General features: G+C 34.1%; 1 protein-coding gene across 1 annotated transcript; it reads right to left on the bottom strand.

Moving 5' to 3' along the window:
* Positions 1-12352: 12352 nt before the first annotated feature.
* On the bottom strand, positions 12353-17308 carry LOC105046915 (succinate dehydrogenase subunit 3-2, mitochondrial). The gene is made up of 3 exons (XM_073259442.1): positions 17180-17308; positions 17005-17055; positions 12353-12943 (listed from the first exon to the last, which is right to left on the bottom strand). The coding sequence occupies exons 2-3, from the start codon at positions 17036-17038 to the stop codon at positions 12582-12584; spliced, it is 396 nt and encodes a 131-aa protein (XP_073115543.1). The 5' UTR covers positions 17039-17055; positions 17180-17308; the 3' UTR covers positions 12353-12581.
* Between the last annotated feature and the right edge of the window lie 239 nt (positions 17309-17547).

A 17547-nucleotide genomic window follows, 5' to 3' on the forward strand; every position in this document is an offset into this window, starting at 1 on the left:
GGATTGTCCCACTCGATCCACAAAATCAAGGGCACAGTCCATAGCATAGTTTTGTAGTGCACGCAGGGTTCATAGGTAGGTGGCTCATTTTTATGCGATCGGATAGTTGAGATCATGCCAAACACGTGATCGAATGATCTAGGATGCGCTATCCCATATCAATCGATGGTGAACCACTTCCAGTGTATGATCCGATGGCCCAAATCGATCTTGAGTGAGATCCGATGGTCTGTATTGGTTGTCAGCTGAAAAATAAATCAGAAGAGATCCTGTGCGCGATCTGATGGCCGAAATTCAATCTGATGCCCGATCCGACAGTCAGAATCAATCCTGACTGTAAATAGGAGGTCCACTGTGCTGATCAACGATCGAAATTAAATCTATCATGCGATCCAATGGCTGATATTGATCTCGATCGAGATGAGAAAGTTAATGATGATTTTTGGGCTGATCTGGGCGGTCCAAACAAGATCCAATGGTCAGAATTAAGGGACATAGGTTTAACACGATTTTGAGGAGTTTTAGGACTCCATTTGCTATCAGAAAAAGATGAAAAATTCATCTATAAATAAGTGGATCTGAGAATAAGAGAAAAAAAAGAAAAAAATAAAAAAAAATAAAAAAAAAATAGAGAAAAAAATTAAAGAGATTTAGGGATCCAAGAAGAAGAAGAAGAGAAGCCGATTCACTCCACAGAGTACGAAGAAAGAAGAAGAGATTGTCAATCATCTTTCTGACGAAGCTGTGCCGATCAACTTCAGATCTTTGTTATAATTTTATTTTATTTTATTATTTTTTAAAATTTTTTATAATTAAATTTTAATTCTAATTAATATAAAATTTATTTTTTTACATTTTAAATTTCTGTCTTTAATTTTTATTGTAAGTAGATACTAAGATCTAGTTAGAAAATCTTAGTACCAATTTATTTTTATACTCTTTAAATTTTTATTATTTATTTTTATTGTAAGTAGAAGTTAGGATTTAAATAGTAGATCTTAGTATCTAATTTATTTTTTATATTTTTAATTTTTAATTTTTTGACTTAAATTATTTTTTTCAAAATTTTATTTTTTTATAAAATCAAAGATTTCAAATCAAAGTATTACCTTCTCTGTAGATTCGATCTGACTTGCTACTCTCTACGTGTTTTTAATTTTTATTGAAGTCGAATTTAATTTGATAATCACGATGTCTTAACGACAACATCACGAACATATCACGTAGGAAGTCATGAAACACTCTATGTAGTCATGAAACATTACAGAAATTCATAAATAGTACTGAAAATCCTAAAACAACATTGGAAGTCATGAAATATTCTGGATAGTCATGAAATATTATCGGAAGTTATAAAAAAATATAGAATATCATAAAATTATGGAGAAGCATGAAGCATAAGTTGAATAAGAAGATCCACATCCAAAAGTAATTTAATTCTACTCACTCTCCTATGTTAGTTAGCTACACATATAAGCATTGAACTCATCTAAGTATGGATCAGAAGACGGTGGGTGGGAAGCACCAAATTGTTGGACTACCTCCATTACTGTAGGGGGAGTAGTCCTTTGTACTTCAGCAAGCCTTTTATCTTGTCCTTCAGCAGATGGATCAGTGGATTTCTCCCTCATGCCTCTCTTTATTTTTTTTGACTTCTCCTCAACTCCGCTCTTTAGTCTCTTCTCTCTTGATCGCTGCTTTGTGGTGATATTCTCAGGATCTCTAATGTGATGATTTGTAGTTTTCTACACCGAATAATTAGTGTCTATTATCCTTCTGAATAATAGAGTTAGATCAACCATCACCAAGTTAAATGCATCTTCAAACATCGAAGCAATCTCTGCAAGCTTCATCAATCGGTGACTTACGACAGCTACCTTTTTCTTATACAAATCTGGAACCTTTTTAAGAAAGACTTGAGAGAACTTTGCAGAGCACTGAAACCGATGGAGATAATGGTAGGCCGAAAGGGGACCAAATATAACCGAAGAAATTCCTTCATCTCCAACATCTCAGACACGATGATAAAGATCTATTAATTTTTTTTGACCCGCAATGAGACCCACCATCTTCACAAAAACCTTGGTGCAGTTAACGCGGGGTTCAGACTTTCCACTTGAAAGACTTTGAGCCAGCAAGCATGAAGTTTGGAAATTTACCCAACACTGTTATCCACCATCCCGTTACTTTATTCTTTTGAAAACGAAATTTGACGAATGTGAACAGTGAAGGGCACTTGATTTTTCCACTCTAGACGTTAACACCACTAGTGCTAGAAAAAGTTGCCAATAACAAATCTGATTCTTTGACGATCTATAAACTTTTGAATTATGTTAGGAAATTGCCGAGTATGATTCATGTTGATGGTAATTTTTTATGAATTATGTTAGAAGCCAACTAATTCGGTGAATATAGTTCTAGTAACACCATTTAAATTTATCATCTCAACAAGTTAGACCATAATTAGAACCCCACCTATTATTTCAAGAAAAAGGGTATATCCTTCCCTTGCAAGGGAAATTTAATGTCCTTTGCTTTTGGTTGCTCCAACAATGGAATACTCCCATAAATTTCGGAATTTTGAGATTGGAAATCAATTTACAAATGAACATTATATGTAATTGTAATAGAGAGAAAAGGATGATGTTGTTCGTGCTGACTTGGTTTAGCAAATACTCATGAAGTTTGTCTTTCTTGCTCAATTATAAACAAAACTAATAGATGATGAATCAAATCTAAATTGCAATGAATTCAATTTGATAAACCCGTGGCTCACGTTTGAGTTACCACAAAGTCAACAACTTAACTTGTGGGTCGGGTTTTGAGCAGGACTTCAATATTAAAAACATCACATATCGACCTACAAAATGTCGTCGCTTCCGTCAAAACCGATCGCAGACTTCAGGTCAAAAGTCGTATTACATCCTTAATGCTTCAAAAAAATAATCGAACGTGTCCCTATGGATGTGGCTTGCTGTTGTTGGGTTCTGAAACCATACTTAAGTTTTGCCTACCACACTCTCTTTTCTTTGGATAACAAAATTAGGCATTTTTAGCACGCGGTCGCTCCTTAGACCAGTGTGTGATGACGAGGGGCTGTGGACCAGCTTTTTAATTGTCGAGGGATCGAGAATTTAAAAAATTATAGCTGGTGGATTGCGTGCTAGAAAGTTGTTCGATAAGAGTGCTTTGTTAGAGCCCAGAACGAGGAGGATTGGTCATTAAGTTCCCAAAAGATAATCCGCTTTGGAATAATACTTTGGGCAATAGCCTGCCACCTTCTTATGCTACAAGTGGGCCCGGATTGGTTCGGTGGACTGCAAACCTTAGCTTGATCTGGTTGACGCTACAGTCTCCACCTATTAGAAAAAGCATGGGATTGGGTTGGGTTATCGGGAAAGCTAAGGCCCCATCCTTCGAGGATAAAAGATTTTTCCAAAAATCAATATTTTATTGGATACATATTTTTAAATAATATTTAAATAGAAAATAATTTATCTATTTTTTTATGCATTCAAAAATAACTCCAGAATTTATTATTCATATATATATATATATATATATATATATATATATATATATATATATATATATATATGAAAATATTGTAATACTGCAGGACAAGCTGCTAAGATTTATTCATATTTTTTATAATATATTTTATTATATTAATATTATTATATATAATAGTTATAGTATATTATATATCATACTATTATATTATAATATTATAATATATTATATTAATTAATAATATAATATATATATTATGTTATTATTATAGGGTTAGGGATATTTTAGAAAAAATAAATAATTATTTTTCTAGCTGATGGGCAAATGACCTATTCATCTCTTAGGTGGATAAGATTTTTCTTTTATTTCATGGATAAATACTATTTAGAGAGAAATAACTTTCTCACTTAGAAAAGTATAAGAATATAAAAAATTGATCAATTTTTCATGATAGTTATCCACCAAACAATATACAGATAACTTTTTTCAAGTAAAACCTAGCCAATAGAGTTAAAATTATAGAGATTTGTATATCTTGTTCGTGAGAGGTTAGTTCGTAACTCTCATGGATTAAGTGAATAACAAAATGCAATAATATGTATTTTATTAAAGCATGATTGACACTAAAATCTAACATAAGTTGCTTAGCTTATATGTTCTCTTCATAATTTCATAGCTCTAATCTAGAAGTGCTTATGATGTCAATTTGAAAGGGATAATTACTTTGTAACCGCATAACTTTTTGTTTGAAATCTAATTTTGTTAAAATGCAAAAGATTAGGTGATTATGTGATTCTGGATGATCACATGATTTTAAGAATCATATGATAATTCATATCTTTGTTAATATAATCTTATAATATTTTCTTTGTTAACATGATTCTATACCGGTTGATATTATTTTTCTTATATTGAGTCTGTATGTAAGTATATATAACCTATGAGATGTATCGAATGTGATTGAAATAAAATCCCTTTCTGTTTTCTTTCTCTCATTTTTTTCTCTTATTCTATATTTCAATATGATATTAGAGTCACTAATTATTTAATATGCCACCATCATCTCTTTTGTCTTTATTGTGGCCACCATTGCTAATCTATCAAATTTTATTTTTCTATAGATCTTCTATTTTCAATATATCTACAGTTCATCTTATTTTTTGATAGATTAATATCCAAACATTTTTTTTTTTTTTAGATGAATCTATAACTGTTTTCCATTGCTTTTCCCCTCAGCTTTAGATCTTCAACTTTCTCTTTATTGTCACTCGATAATTTCTCTCCATCATTGGTCTTTGAGAACATTCTCTTTGAGCACCAACCCTTTTTTATGTGGCATTTTTATCTGCAAGGATCATTAACCTTCGGTTGTTTATCTTTGAGCAAATGCCTTCTCTTTTATAGCATAGTTGTCTGTGAAGATTATCGACCTTGGGTTGCCTTCTTTTTGAGCACTGACTTTTTCTCTTATAATATTTTTATCAGCAAGAATCATTGACCTTCGATTGTCTTTTCTTTGAGTGCTGGTCTTACTGTGATCGCTACTTTTATATCTTTTCATAGTCACATCATTTAAATTAGCCATACCAGCAGACACGTCAATTTATCATACTAGCTTTTGAGTACATTTGTAATATAGTTGTCAAACTCAAATTGGCACTTGCAATACAACCTTAAGTTTGAGGGAAAGTTTATAAATAATTTTAGGTGATTATATGATTTTAGGGATTACATAACAACTCACAATATTTTTCTTTATTAAATGTGATCCCATAATATTTTCTTTGGTAGCATGAGCTATATGACTTTTCTTTATTAGTATAATTCTATATCAGCTCATATTATCTTCCTTGTATGGGTCTGTATACTAGTATATACACTCCCTAAGACATACGGTATATGATAGAAACAGAGATAATAAGCCTTCTTTTTCTTTCTCTTTCTCTTTCTTGTATTTTTTTCTCGTCTTCCATGAATATTTTAACAAATTTGTTGTATAGGATGTACATTTTAGGTATGGATTAATCCATTTTGAAATGGATGTCGATTATGATCAATTCATGTTGAACTTTGAAATTCATGTTATTGGCAAATGATGCAATTCTATGAAGATCCTAAATGATTATTTATACAAATCATTAGTTGTAGTATGCAGGGTTTATTTACAAAATCTTGCTAGATCCAGCAGGATCAACTACAAAGAGAGGGAAGAAACATATAAAGCAAGAGAGGAAGAGGGCAAGCATTCAGAGGTCTAGAGTATAGGAACTTGAGTAGTTTATTTCAAGAAATTCTAATTTCATCTCTTCTAGTTTGAGTGATTCTCGTTCAGCCCCTTATCTCTATTTTTTTTTAAAAAAATTAAGTTTTTATGTTTTTAGTATAATTCTATGGCTAACGAACCATCCAATCTCCCCATTACAAAAGACAAATATTGTCTCTCAGTTTTCAGCTTTCTTTATCACTACTCCCTAAAACTATAGTTTTTCCTCCAAAAAAAAAAGATCAAGAGAGGTTGAATCTCTAACTCGACTAGCCATTATAAATAATGAAATTCACCAACTCATCGATGATTAGGCTCATCATAGGTGGCACCATCCTCTCCTTTGAGTAGGACAATAGCTCTGTCCAACCTTATCCTTATCCATGTTAAATTCATCAACCGCTAACTCTGTTACCTCCCCTCTTCCATGATTGACTCCATCCTCACCACCAACCCCTACACCCATCTCCTTTGCTTCATTGATAAGCGCATTGTTAAGCTCATCTTTAGGTGCATTCTCTCGGGCCTTTATCTTACCACTCTTGCCCTTGATGTTATCCTCACCGATATCCCCACCATTCCTCAATCCTTAAGCTTGCCCAACTCTATTGGAACAACCTGTCTAGATCTGATCTCTTAAGACCTTCTTTGATGTCGTTATTAATATTGCAGTTATTGTCTATATGGTGGACTTTGCCATGCACCTCATTATTGCCATGGATGCCTTTCTTATGCCAAATGACATAGTCTTGCTAGGGTGCTCTAGTCACTCAAAACTCACAAGTACTCTAGGAGCGATATTGATAGGTATTTCTAACTATAAAAAAGATGATATCAATTTTAGCGATAGTCTCTATGATCAATAATGATAGGGGTGCAGCTTATATGGATAAAGAACTAGGAGCTGAGCCACATTATCAGCTATAATACCAACATTAAGGAGGCTGCTTTCTCAATGAAACCATCAACTACAACACCAGAGTATTATCCCGACCCTCTTCTTTGACCTTTATCAAGAAGCCCTTCGACCTTACCAAGCCCATCTTCTACTTTCTTTGCCACCATCCTATCCTCTTCTATGGGATCTGCACCCCTACTCTCCTTGTTGGCCTTCTCCCTTGCCTCTGGAGCCCTCTTTCTTGATCATCTTAAATATGCCACCTCCACGCCTCCCTTTGGACACCACTGACTATTTGGCACTCTTCATAATATCTTGCCCCCACGCACTCCCCTTCACCACCATTCTGCTCACATCCATCCCTAAACCACCCTTGGCTCTTTCCTCTTCTATCCTCTAGCCACATAGTCCACCACCTCCTCACCTATGTGGTGTGCTTTTCCTCGACAATCTTCTCATTCCACCACCCTACCCATGACCATGATAAGCTATTGGCCAGCCTCTCTTTTTCCCTTCCTCTTCATCTTTCTTATTGAGAAAATAGTATAGATGATACTAGCAATATTAACAAAGAAGAAGAAAGATGAAGGAAATCCAATTTCTTTTCTTAAGAAATATCCTCCTTTCTTTTCATCCTCCCAATTAAACATCTGGATCATCTTCCTACATAAGTTGTCCTATTATTCTTATCCCACAAAGAGTGTAGTTAGCAGCGCTCTAAGTGTTTTTTTTTTTTTTTAAAAGCATTGTTTTAGGTTGAAATATTTTTAGAAAAATGCACAGTTCTTTTTGTACCTTAACATTTGACCTTATTGACTAAAACTTTAATATCTGATCAAATATCAATAGTTATCTTAACTTCTAGTTCCTCTCTCCTTATCAAAAGTATGAAATGATCGAAATACAAATAGTATTTCAAATCTTTAGTTTAGTGTTTTATACCCATCTCTTCTGGCTTTTTTCTCTAGCATTTTTATCTCTTCATCTCCCACTCTTCTCTTGTGATGTTCAAGTTAAATCCAATCACTTTTTGTCTCTTCAGTTTATTCTAATCCCTATCTTTAGCTGATTTCTTCTTAATCATCATCTCCTTTTTTTTCTTTTTCTTTTCTGTTCCAATTTTTTCCTATTCATTTTTCCTCTTCTATTCCATCTTCTCTTCCACTCTCTTTGCTTTCTCTCTTTTATTCCCCTTTTCTCTCGAATATCCCAGATCTAATTCTTATCACTCTCATATTCACTCTAATGTAGTAGCCTAATGCCTGATGGCCCCTTCTATCATCTTCAAATGCATGAATTAATGCTCCCTTCAACCTCCACCACCCCTTCGATGGTCCTCTACTATTCTTCCATAGGTAGAATAATATTGATTTTTATTTATTTATAAAATATCCATAATTTTTTTTTCTCATTTGGCTTGATTCTGTATCTTTACATCTACTGTATTTACAAAGAAAAATTGAATTTTATATTGCTTAATTTTGGTCATTAATTTTTTATTTTTTATGTATTAAAAAATATTCACTTACACAAAATTCTTAATGTGTGATAAATATTCTTTTTTATTGTATGATAAAAATTGTTCACTTATACAAAATTAATGTAAAAATGCACAAACTTGCTATCACCAATCATAAATAACCCAGTTATGCATCACCCATTTCTATTTTCTTGGATACTTATTAACTATTGTACTTTGAGTAATTATGAATTTTATAAATACTGTTTAAGCAAACATACACCACTTTTTGACCATTACATAGTAATAAGACCTTACACACACTACTTATTTATTTGCCAATACTTAATATAATGTTTTTAAAAGTGAAAAATGTTTCATTTTTTGTTATATGCATGTTTGAATGTTCACATCATTTTTGATAATTGACTAATGTATCTAATTATATAATTATTTGAATTTATGTATTTTTTTCTCACATATGATATTTTATAAAATTCAAAATTATTATACAAGTCTATTCTTATGATTTTTTTACAAATGTTATTTATGATGCATCTCACCTTGTCCAAAAAGCTCTGCCAAGTCAAGATACAGAAACAAAATTTAGGATATGAAGAGAAGCCAAGTACCAAAAATTGGCCAGAAGCATATGGTTAACGAAAGGTCATACTTCAATCACTTTATTTCACTCCTAGGGCAATGATCGAGAATTACCATAGGCATAGATTCACCAGCTTTCTTGAGAATTTTTCGCAATTCACCATCACAAATAATCTTAAATATCAACTAGGTATTGACTAAGGTATCCATTAATTATTTAGTTTAGTTTAACCTTTTTGATATAATCTCTGCAATACCTCGGATATAGATTCTAAGGGCTCTATTGAATAGCTTTCAGTAATCACTTCTTGATATGAAACTTCTAATTTGGATTTTTCATAAACCCTAGCACTTCTATGTACCAGTTGATATGTTGATTCATCATCACAAGATGGACTCAACTACCACTTTTGTAGAATTCATTGTAATATACCATTGCTTGACGTATCAACTTTCAACCATAAAAACAAGATTTTCAAACCATTGCAACATCAAAGCTGAAGATGTTGCACATTGGTCTAAGAGAGGCCTTAGCACATCAACCATTTTCTCGACAGCTACTTTATTGATTTTCTTTCTAATCCAAAATTAGTGCAGAGGAGAGGAGGGACCAATATCTCAAGGCACCATCCACTAAAGCCCACTGCCACCAAAAGCCGTGGACCAATAGAGAGGAGAAACCAAATCATTCTCTCTTTGATTTCTCTATTATTCTCTCTTATCTCTTATAGCAGTGGAGAGGACCATACCCAAGGGAAGGGAATGGAAAAGGGAATTGTGGAGAAAGGGAGGGATAAAGGAAGAATGGAGGAAAAGAGTCAGGGATTTCGGAGCATACATAGGGACGGGTATAGTTGTCATTTAAAACCCAAGAAAATTGTGGAAGGGCAGGAGGGGGACTGGGAATTATAGTGAATTTGCATATGTGGACTGATTTTGAAAGTCCTGGTTGTTCAACAAGGCTTAGCATTAGAGCCTGATATAGGGGAGACCGGTTGTTAAATCGGCAAAACATTTTGTTTGTGATTTAACCTCAAACTCAGGCTGATTTTTGTCACACTACACTAGTTCAACTCTGCTAGTAACCAAAGTTGACTTCCAACCCCATAAAAAATTAGGCCATGCTGGCAAGGCCAAGTGGATCAGACGAGATTTACTCATTTTTTTAAACAGATGTACTATACATATATAAAATACATCTGCAAGTCTCAGCATATAAAATTTTGAAAAAAAAGAGAAGAAAAAGCAGAGGCAAAATCCCAAGAGTAACTTCTGTATCATTAGCCCGAATAAAAAAAATTCATTTCTATCATTATTGTTTGGATTGAACATGAAACCAGATAGAGATTTAGTTCAGTTTCCATTTAAAATGCACAAACTTGCTATGCACCGATCATAAATAACCCTGTTATGCATCATCCATTTCTATTTTCTCGGATACTTATTGACTATTGTACTTTGCAGGTAATTATAAATTTTCTAAATACTGTTTAAGCAAACATGCACACACTTTTTGACCAATTACAAGTAATAAGATCCTACCACACTACTTATTTATTTGCCTATACTTAATATAATGTTTTTAAAAGTGAAAAATGTTTCATTTTTTGTTATATGCATGTTTGAATGTTCACATCATTTTTGATAATTGACTAATGTATCCAATTATATAATTATTTGAATTTATGTATTTTTTTTGTTCTCACGTATGATATTTTATAAAATCCAAAATTATTATACAAGTCTATTCTTATCATTTTTTTGCAAATGTTATTTATGATGCATCTCACCTCGTCCAAAAAGCTCTGCCAAGTCAAGATATAAAAATGAAATTCAAAATATGAAGAGAAACCAAGTATTAGACATTGGCCAGAAGAAAATGGTTAATGAAAGGTCATACTTCAATCACTTTCTTTTACTCCTAGGGCAATGATTGAGAATTACCATAGGCATGGATTCACCAGCTTTCTTGAAAATTTTTTGCAGTTCACCATCACAAATAATCTTAAATATCAACTAGGTATTGACTAAGGTATCCATTAATTATTTAGTCTATTTTAATCATTTTGATATAATCTCTACGGTACATCGGATATAGATTCTAAGGGCCCTATTGAATAGCTTTCGGTAATCACTCCTTGATGAGTTGAAACTTCTAATTTAGGTTTTTCATAAATCCTAGCACTTCTATGTACAAGTTGACATGCTGATCCATCACCACAAGATGGACTCAACTACCTCTATTATAGAATTCATTGTAATATACCATGGCTTGACGTATCAGCTTTCAACCATAAAAACAAGATTTTCAAACCATTCCAACATCAAAGCTGAAGATGTTGCACATTGGTCCAAGAGAGGCTTAGCACATCAACCATTTTCTTGACAGTACTTTATTGATCTTCTTTCTAATCCAAAATGAGTGCAGAGGAGAGGAGGGACCAATATCTCAAGCCACCATCCACTGAAGCCCACTACCACCAAAAGCCGTGGTCCAATAGAGAGGAGAAACCAAATCATTCTCTCTTTGTTTCTCTATTATTCTCTCTATCTCTTGTAGCAGTGGAGAGGACCATGCCCAAGGGAAGGGAATGGAAAAGGGAATTGTGGAGAAAAGGAGGGATAAAGGAAGAATGGAGGAAAAGAGTTAGGGATTTCCTGTTGGGAGCATATATAGGGAAGGGTATAGTTGTCATTTAAAACCCAGAAAAAGTGTGGAAGGACAGGAGGAGGACTCGGAATTATAGTGAATTTGCATATGTGGACTGATTTTGAAAGTCCTAGTTGTTCAACAAGGCTTAGCATTAGAGCCTGATATAGGGAGACCGGTTGTAAATCGGCAAAACATTTTGTTTGTGATTTAACCTCAAACTCAGGCAGATTTTTGTCACACTACACTAGTTCAACTCTGCTAGTAACCAAAGTTGACTTCCAACCCCATAAAAAATTAGGCCATGCTGGCAAGGCCCAGTGGATCAGGCGAGATTTACTCGTTTTTTTAAAAACAGATGTACCATACATATATAAAATACATCTGCAAGTCTCCGCATATAAAATTTTGAAAAAAAAGAGAAGAAAGAGCAGAGGCAAAATCCCAAGAGTAACTTCTGTATCATTGGCCCCAATAAAAATATTTCATTTCTATTGTTCTTGTTTGGATTGAACATAAAACCAAATAGAGATTTAGTTCAGTCCATTTAAAAACATATTTGATTCATGATCGGAATCAAAATGAAAATCAAAAAAAAATTTGAACAGAAATCAAAATAACCACATCTTCCAATGGTTTAGATTATAAATAGACCAAATCGTAATAGAATTTGAACATCATGAATTAGAACCTGAGATATTGGGACATTCATATTCCGATCTATTTCTCCAGAATTGAAATAGAAATGAGAATAAAACTCCCATCCAACCAAATGATTGAAATATAACCCATTTCAAAATCTAACTCCCCCCAACATACCTTAAATGGGTATTGAGTTCATCCAGATTCAAGAACACTTATTTTCCCTTTTTTTCCTTTTAGAAAATCCATCTTTGGGAATCAGATGAGTTTACCGCTCCACAGCCGGGATAGGCAACAGAAGGTCAATTTTACAGTAGGAAGAACTGCAAAAACTAGGCCTGGTCTTCCAGGCAATAAGAAACGTAAACAACCCAAATAGAACAATTGGTTCTTATTCCAGCCACTCCTACTTAGCTGGAATGGTTATTTGCAAACAAAACACAACACCAGTTCCCATGCCATCACCATGGCTTGGTCATGCAAACAGATAAATACTGGTTTGTAACAGAACTCAGAAAAGCTGGTGACGTGAAACTACTGCAACCATTGGCTTTCATACATCATACATAAGGCTGAACTTCACAGCAACAGGAACTAGAAGGATTAGAGATGCTACTGAAGCGCCAAATATACGATGAGAAATTGAATACGTCGCACTAAGTTGTGGCTTCTTCAGAGGCAGATGAGGCGACAATGGACGGTTGGAAACTTTTGTGGATTCAGACATGACCCGGCTCGCATGGAGGCCTCGGCTTCCAAGGGAAGAAATCTTTGGCTGGGATGTCCCAAACTGGAAAGAAGAACCAAAAGGGAATCTAGGAACAATTTTGTAGCTCCCAATTTGCTCAAAGCTTGGTAATGGCCTGTGAAAACCATCCGCACCACAGCATGCTGAACTGGTGCGAGTAACAAGGCCTGAAAAGATTGAAACTAACATGCTGTTAGCACATCGTGAAGCAACTATGCACATCTGCAAATTGGAACCTTTTGAAGGGGCACTCGACTACAAAAGCGAAAAGGCCTATATCAATGATTCACGTGCATCGCATGTGAACATAAATTTCTATCAGAACAAGAAATCCAAGTACCAGTTGGGTGGAAGACAATATCCTAAGCCAAGATGTACAAGAAAGAACTAGCTGCGATTAATAAGAATAGGGAAACTGCACAACTTCTAAAATTATATGAAAAAAGGGTTAACCACATGCACATGACTAGCAAATTGCAGACAGTTCTTGAGCCTCTGGTGAGGAATAGCACTCAGGTTGATACCCTCATAAAGGATCTCACCAACAACCTATAATTTGGTCATCTGGAAACCATACAAGCCTCTTATGGCATTTGATTCATGGCATCTACCAGTTTAAATTCAAGTGTACGATGCTTTTTTACGTGTAAACAAGATCCAATCATGTTATGCAAAGGAATCAAGTCCTCTGAAGACACTTAAAAATATCCTTCCCAGCCTTTCATTTTTCAGAAGATAATATTCCTTTATCATCAAAAAATAGAAACTGTTTCCAACCATGAAGTGCAAATGGAGCATCTATCTGGGGTGCAAAACAAGCAGTTGGCATAGCTTGTGTGCTCCTGCAGTAATCTAACTAGCAATTAGTTTCTATGCACTCCAGTAATAAATTTTCAGATTGGATAACTGTCCTATATCAAGTGTAACTGTGAGCTAAAATCTCATATATTGGACCCAGAAACTTGCAGATTGGATTCATCATAGTGTGCACATATTGGCAATAAAGGAGGTATTAGAAGCAATAAGAATTACTGCAACAAGCACAGCCGAGTGTTTGAACCTTTCTTTCTGGTGAAAGGTGGACCTTTCAACTTTAAATAGGACCATTATAAACCCTTATATGACCATTCACTGAAGTCATAAGTGAAACAAAGGATTAAAGAAGAAAGAGCAAAAATGAAATTATAATGACTGAAATTTAGATAACTTGTAGCTTCCTCTATATGAGCTGTACTTCCTGCAAAAGAATACTGAAGATATATCATCTGGACTGCGGTGGACATTGCAACCTAAATACTAACTTCTTTTGACTTTACTAAGAAAGAATGTGTTTGCATGTACTTTCACAGATAAGGTGCTAAATTTCTTTAATCTTGGAAACTAGATTCCACATAGAACTTCTCCACTTCCTTTATGTCCTTTAAGATAATTCCCAAAACTTATTGTAAAATTTTGGATATTTCAAGTTTCTTAAATAAATAAATTCCATTTAATAAGGAAGCTACTTAACCCAAAGAAATTGTAATTAAAAATGAATACTAAGTTTCCACATTAACAACTTCTGTAAGGTCAGGATGCACACCCACATCATTGAGGAATTTAAGACACTTCCTCAAATTAAACATAAACTTTTGGACATGCCAAGTATCCTAAATAAATAAATACATTTTATATGGAAACTAACAAATCCGAACTGATCCTAGAAATAATGTTCCCAAATAAAGATAAAAAAGGGAATACTTAGTTCCCATATAACTTCTAGAAGATCAAGATGCAAGCCCAATCAGTAAGTTCCAAAAGGCACATCACCTTAAATGATTAGTCTAATAACTACCAAAAAATCCTACAGTGTGCCAACATCACAGAAAAAATAATCACAAATTTCACAACTAGACTGTCAATAGTAGTTTGATGTCTTTTTTATCTTGTATTGATACCATGCATTGGACTTGGGACCTACTTAGATATTCAAAAAAACCATTAGAGATGGGATGATATAAGGCTATGACCAAACTTAGAATTCAGAAAACAGTCAAAAATAAGTATCTTAAGATAAATAAATGACAAGTCCAAGAATGAGCATAGTTTTTTTTGTCCATCTATATTAGCTCTAACATGCAAAAGAAATATAAATTGGAATTGAAAAAAAAAATCAATCAAAAAGGGACAAGAGAAAGAACAAATAGTAAGAAACTTTCTAAGCAAAATCTCCAAAGCAAAATTAAACTACTAAAAAAAAATACTCAAGCTCTAATTATTCAAATATCTCTATATTAAAAATTATTTCTGCAGATATTAGCAAAGAAAACCCATAAAATCCAGACAAAACCTAAAAAGTAATCCTAACCATCACATACAATGTTTTGATAAGTCTAAAATCAAAAAAAAAAAAAACAAAGAATCTAACATTTTTCTCCAGGTTTATGAGCATGCTTTGACACGAAAATAACAAAGATAGTCTCAAAACCAATCCAGAACCCAACCACTCAAACAAAAGTCCGTGCTACTAGCACAGAACCATTCCCAGTAGGAAATGTCGATGGAAATTGGCATCAAAACACCTATGGAACAGCGAAAGATACGATTTCTCATGGTCCACACTGATCACAAAAATCACTTGTGATAAACATAGGTTTGTCTCATGGATTAGAGCATATCCTTCAGGCTGGCTACAGGAAAACAAAATTTAAAGTTCCAACAAGTTATGTGAGTGCATAAAATGATTGAGAATGAACATATAACAGATCTACAAATTCAACTTGAGATAATTCAAGTGCCTATAAATAAACATATAGCTAGAAAAATATTTATAGCAAAGAAAAACTCATTACAAATATCATAAACAGCATGACCTATGAGTCAAGAAGGCACCCTACATGAGCAGTTGTTAATTGTTTTCGCTCACTTAAAACTGTGCATCTGTAAATAGTTTCAGTGTGTCCAACTTGGTTACAGATGGTATCTTATAAGCTAAGCTTGAACATGCTCCTCTCCCATTAAAAAAAAAGAAAGGCACCATACTAAAAGGGCCGTCTTGGCCACTACACCCAGGTTTTACCAGCAAGCACATAGGCCTTTTGCACTTGGACAACAAAATAAACATTTTAATGTTACATGTGCAGTTAATAGATCTAAGAATATAAACGAAAGCTTCTCAAGATTAATTTTTTAAGTCGGATCAATATTTTCAGTAAAAACTTTCTAAGAAAGCCCAAACACTGGAATGATTAGGACCCATCCTAGGTACATCCAGTTGCAGACTGAGCGGAACATATAGGATTTTTTCCAAAAAAAATTCCTTCACTTATTCATTGCATATGTTTCCTTGACATGCACCATTAGATGAATGTGATATCTGACCAATTGTTAGGAATACAACCACAATCACAACTTTCTAGCAGCTTCTTGCAATATAAATATACTCTTTATATTCACCAAACATTATAAGCATCATATAATTTTTCTTCTTTGCTCTAATTGATTCAGAAAAACCCAATTTCCATTCATATTTCTCCTCTACTTCATCCCATTAGAAAATAGTACCACTTCTGTAAAGATGGATACCAACACAAAGTTATTTCAAACTGATAAGGTAATATGCATCCTACTCTTTGGGCATGATATTTTCCTTGTAATATCTCTATCGTTCCAAGAGAGAATCAGTTCACGTTACAAGTAGCGCTCCCCCCAACCCCCACCCAAAACCAAAAAAAAGAAGAAGAAGAAATTAGGAAAAAGAATGAGAATAAAGACGAAGATAAAAGGATCACGTTCTGGACTATATTAGGCTCTCATCAAAGGCAAATCACGCCAAAAATGAAAATAAAGACCAAGATAAAAGAATCAGTTCTCGACTACATGAGGCTCTTGGCGGACCACGGAACTCGATTACAAGAAACTAGGAATCATCCCCATCCGTGTTTCAATGTTTCAGATCCCCAGGTTATTTAGGGTTGATGCTGATTTTAATATCTCAAATCCCTCTCCCCTTTCTGTAAGAGGCAACCATGACAAGACGAACGAGCTAGTAAAAATTCTGCGAGCAGAATCATCACGACTGATCACTAATAACAAAATTTTCTTGATGCATTTATTCATGATTTCTTAGAAAAACTTCAAAAAAAAATTTCAAAAACAAATGTTTTTTCCAATCAAATTTCGAGCAAAAGTCCCAGATTCTTTCAACATTCGACACCGATCTAAACCCCAAAAAAACCCCTATTTTTACCTTCAGATGCCACAGCCTTAGCTTGCCCAGCCATCTCAGAGATCTCAAACCCTGCAACGATCAGTGGTTGGCGGCCGGAAAAAAATTAATTAGAAAGGCTTAAACGCCAATGAATACATAAATCCAGAAAAAAAGGATCTAGGGTTTTCATTTGGAACTAGCGTGGGAGCCTTACCTAACGGAAAACCTTCCTCTTCCACCCGATCTGTCAATGCGCGTGCTTGGACACCAGGAAATCCGTTGCATGGACGACCCACTGTAATGAAAAGAATGCGGGCGAGGTCGAACCGACCGATCCAGTAGAAAAACTAGCCTAATCAAGTCGGACCGGAGTTGAATTGAATTTAAGGGCATTTGATTCGTAAATAAAAATTAAAATAGAAATAAGAATCGAAATGATTTGAAATCAGAATCGAAATGATTAAATCCTTCGAAGCATTTGGTTCGTAACTGAAATTAGAATTGAAATCGAAATTTGAATAAAAATTTGAATCCATAAAAAAGAGTGGGGATTGAGTTTTATATAAATTGAGTCATTCCCAT

The sequence above is a fragment of the Elaeis guineensis genome, chromosome 6 (assembly GCF_000442705.2).
Source record: "Elaeis guineensis isolate ETL-2024a chromosome 6, EG11, whole genome shotgun sequence".
Lineage (NCBI taxonomy): Eukaryota > Viridiplantae > Streptophyta > Magnoliopsida > Arecales > Arecaceae > Elaeis > Elaeis guineensis.